General features: G+C 62.3%; 1 protein-coding gene across 1 annotated transcript in view; it reads left to right on the top strand.

Annotated features, from left to right (window-relative positions):
• Nucleotides 1-6: 6 nt before the first annotated feature.
• The window catches only part of TADA2B (transcriptional adaptor 2B), a 13,078-nt gene continuing 11,613 nt past the window's right edge, over nucleotides 7-1,471 (top strand). Inside the window, exon 1 of the mRNA XM_021677616.1 lies at nucleotides 7-288. Within this exon, the coding sequence (XP_021533291.1) occupies nucleotides 19-288 (270 nt within the window). The 5' untranslated portion in view covers nucleotides 7-18. The remainder of the gene's footprint in view (nucleotides 289-1,471) is intronic.

Here is a 1,471-nt window from a genome sequence, read left to right on the forward strand (position 1 = left end):
GGCGGCGGGCGGGGGAAGATGGCGGAGCTCGGTAAGAAGTACTGCGTGTACTGCCTGGCCGAGGTGAGCCCGCTGCGCTTCCGCTGCACCGAGTGCCAGGACATCGAGCTGTGCCCCGAGTGCTTCTCGGCCGGCGCCGAGATCGGCCACCACCGCCGCTACCACGGCTACCAGCTGGTGGACGGCGGGCGCTTCACGCTGTGGGGGCCCGAGGCAGAGGGCGGCTGGACCAGCCGCGAGGAGCAGCTGCTGCTGGATGCCATCGAGCAGTTCGGCTTCGGAAACTGGGTGAGCGGCCGGCACGACGCGCACCTGCTCGTTCCGTGCCCGCGCCGGCTGGGAGGCGGGCGCGGTCGGCGCGCCGGTTAGGCTCAGAGAGGTGGAGCGACATGCCCAAGGGCACACAGCCAGGAAGTAGCAAGGTGGGGGTTTGGGCTATGGCTTGGCGACCACAGGGCCCTATTCCCGACCTTAGGAGCAGTTGCCCGGGTGCTTGCAGAGTGCAGGCGCTTTGGGCAAGACCGCGCCGGACCCGAGTCGCGGTGCTGGACGGAGACAGGTCCGCAGACTTGGCCGAGCAGTAGGCGCCCTGAGGAAGGACTTGGTTCTGCCAGGAGCACAGTGGTGGTGAAGGCCAGGCAGCCTTCACACACGCCCTGCGGCTGCTCTCCCTTCTCCGTGTGCTTGCTTTGTACGCGGCGCGGTTGGCCCTGCGCCGTTGTCAGGGCGTGTGCCCTGGGTCCCCTGGCAGGGACTTGTTTATCCTGGGGTCCCCGCAAGGCCCAGGACGTCGTGTGAGGAGTGCTCGGTAAGTACTGAACAAAGGAGCACAGACCCGGAGGCGTTTGTCCTGGGCTTTTGCTCTCATCAGAAGGGTTGTGTGGAGACTGAGCTGAGTGGAGAAGGTGAGAGCGGGCTCCCTTAGGTTAGCGGGATAGTGTGCTGGGCCGCTCTGGGGGAGAGTGGGTGCTCTTCTCTGGACAGTCTCTGGGGAGCTCTCTTTCCGCTCGGGAACAGGAAGCTTTCATCCGTGTTAGAAAGGGAAGATCTCTGGCTGGATTCTGGGCCATCTCTGCCAAGAGCTTGTGTCCACCTGCAGGCATCATGAGAAGCAGGGAGGAGTGGGCATGACCCCAGCTCCCTCATCCCTCCAGACCCTTCTACATGAGGTCCTCCTACTTCCCTGAGCCAGTATTTCATCTTGCTGTCGTTTCTCCAGCAGTGCACCCCTCCTCCTGGGCTTCTCCCCTTATTCCCAAACCTGGCCTGCTTTCCTTTCCATAAAGTGAGCCAGCCTTCAGGGACTAACACCCATGCTGCATCCCGGGGAATCCTTACTCCTTAGAGACACACTGCTGCACAGATTCTCACCTAAGCGCCAACATGGTGATCACCATCCTCTGAAAACCTCATTTTGTCTTGAAGTGCATCGATGTGCGTCGAGCCTCTGCACTGTGCACGTTGTACAGTG

This window comes from Neomonachus schauinslandi, chromosome 2 (genome assembly GCF_002201575.2).
Source record: "Neomonachus schauinslandi chromosome 2, ASM220157v2, whole genome shotgun sequence".
Taxonomy (NCBI): domain Eukaryota; kingdom Metazoa; phylum Chordata; class Mammalia; order Carnivora; family Phocidae; genus Neomonachus; species Neomonachus schauinslandi.